The 2,450-nt window shown below is 44.6% G+C and overlaps 1 protein-coding gene across 8 annotated transcripts in view; it reads right to left on the bottom strand.

Annotated features, from left to right (window-relative positions):
* Positions 1-142: 142 nt before the first annotated feature.
* Positions 143-2,450, bottom strand: part of LOC127576420 (cytosolic purine 5'-nucleotidase) — an 82,695-nt gene continuing 80,387 nt past the window's right edge. For all 8 annotated transcript variants that reach the window (XM_052026932.1, XM_052026937.1, XM_052026939.1 and 5 more), the window contains one exon: positions 143-2,329. In XM_052026932.1, the coding sequence (XP_051882892.1) occupies positions 2,090-2,329 (240 nt within the window). In that variant the 3' untranslated portion in view covers positions 143-2,089. The remainder of the gene's footprint in view (positions 2,330-2,450) is intronic.

The raw sequence follows: 2,450 nt of genomic DNA, 5'->3' as shown, positions 1-2,450 counted from the left end.
AGCTCATCAGACACCAGTAGAAATGTTGGCTTAGTTGGGAAGTATGTGCATGGATCAGCCTTAATCTTGATGACTCGCTGAGCTGGTGGAGTGGTTTTCTCTCTTCATTCGAGGGAGTATCCAGCCAGTACTTTCACAGTCACACTGCATATTTCATCCTTTATTTTAGAAATGGAATCAGATACATTTTTACAGTGGAAAAGGAAATCGGAACAGATTACTCAAGGAAAACCCAGAGTCTGCAGTATGTTCAGTGTGTACTGGGCCTGGGCTAGAAGCTACAGGCCCAGGCTTCTGTGCAATTTTGATGATCAACAAATCTTGCTCTGAAATGGTTCTCCCACATTTCCTTTCCACATGCTACTGAATTGCACAGTTGCTGTTTTCATCGGTTCTGCTGTGAGGAGATTTAAACAAGGGTCTGAAGATGTGCTGTCCATGCTAGCTGGCTTTGCTTTTCCTAAAGCCACCCAGTAAGAGCAGTGCCTTGCTGCCCAGCTTCACTGACAAACAGCTGAAAAGATGTAATCAGCTATAACTTTGCAAAGTCAAAACCAGGTGTTAAATGAACAGCCCCTACAGGTGTTTGTAGGCCCACTGAAGAACCATACTGCTTCAGTGGCAGACGCTGCAGAATACTGAAATTACTCACGATTTTACAGCAATCAAACACTGGTGACAAGGCCATGCCCAGATGAGAGATTCCTCTGGGACCAGAACTTATGAATTTTCACACAATGTAGAAGAGGGCATTTATGACTGATTAGGAGAATATCACAATGTTGCAAATTTTTGGAATTCAGATGCCTAGTTGTTAGTTTATCACTACCTTAAACTCAAGGAAATTAGGATACAGGGAAACTAAACAAGGCACAGAGTGAGCCCAATCTGACTCTTTATCTAAAACAGAACTACCCACGTCAGCATCATGTGCTGTGAACTGGCTGACAGGACAAGGTTGCTCTTGTCCTATTGATTATGCAGGGCCTGAGCTGATCAACCCAATACACCCAGTGACAAATTGTCCAAGCAAACCAGCCTGCTGCTGTGGAATGGCTCAGTCACTGTCATCCTGTACCTCCTTGCTCGTAGCACAATGAATTTTAGGTGAAAAGTTATTATCAAGGTGAGGTAACGAAGTGAAGCTCCCGCCACACCATCCTGTCACACACTCCCCCGGGGTCTGAAACAGAAGTTCCCTCTAATCTACTGGGAATGTTTAAATTTCGTCCAGGGACTGGACTGAATGAAACGGTCAACTCGACACACAATTGTTTTAATGCACTGAGGACCATGGACTGGTTCCTCAGAGAAAGCTGCAGCCTGGCTTTCCTATTCTGCTCACAATACAATTCCTGAGCAGAGGCTCAGTTCAACCAGGAAATGTAGGAGGCACCTTACTAAAGTATAACCGAGCTTCAGCAGCGATTCCATGTTGGCCCTTGGTGCATTCTGCAACTTCTACTTTGCATAGTCATAAAGCACAATGGATAAACAGCATCAGTGAAGGATGGGACTGCCATCCCCCCCACTGGCCTGGTCTGTCACGACTTATTCTGGGTGAACACCAACTAGTTTGTGCTTTGATTAAAATAGATATTTAAATCTGATTACACCACACACCAATACATCCAAACCCTCATAAACAAGCAGGGCCCACTAAACAGATCCATGAGGTTCAAATTATTGAAGCATGGGGACTTGCATTCACAAGTTGTCACAAGCATTTTCTCTGTACCTTGTGCTGCATTAAATCAGGGATCAAGGGATACAGGCTGAATCATGCAATCACTTCCTTCTCAAACATCAAACCAGGTCATCACAGAAGTGACACACTATTCAGCTGTCTCCCATATCCATTGCAAACTTCTGACCCGTTATGCAAACATCGGTATAATTGCCAAATCACTTAGAAAAATGGAAAAAGTCAGTATCATTCAGCCATTATTTTCCAGGATTAAAACCAACTCTTGTCCCTTTGTATGTCACAATGATCACCAGTGTGAACCAGATCACCAATCTTCATTGTGCAAGCCTCAAACCGTTCCTCAGTTCCATGGGGTGGGATCAGGATCAAGTTTCATTGCTGCTACTCCTCCTCCTCCTCCTCCTCATCGTCATCTTCATCGTGGCAATGTGTAATCTCTTGTGGAGTTTGTGGGAAAAGGTTAGGAGGTTTGATCTCACTGATTGATCTGGTCAGTTGGTGCCTTTTGAATTCAGTATCTTTAATATCCATGGAGCTGGTCGAGCGGTTACGTGTTGCCATTGGAGACTCGACATCATTAATATCAACATGGCTGTGCTCCACAGTCGACTCATGGGGCATCTAAAGGACAGAGCAACAGAAGACAAGAACAGAGCAAGGGGTAAGGCATGGGGAACAGGAGCAGAGAACAAGGACTCAGCAGCAAGATGCGAGAGGAAAGCCACCAGGAGTGTCCAAGCCA

Source organism: Pristis pectinata, chromosome 12 (genome assembly GCF_009764475.1).
Source record: "Pristis pectinata isolate sPriPec2 chromosome 12, sPriPec2.1.pri, whole genome shotgun sequence".
Classification (NCBI taxonomy): domain Eukaryota; kingdom Metazoa; phylum Chordata; class Chondrichthyes; order Rhinopristiformes; family Pristidae; genus Pristis; species Pristis pectinata.
Note: the sequence above shows the minus strand (reverse complement) of the source record. Positions and strands in the feature narration are given on the sequence as shown.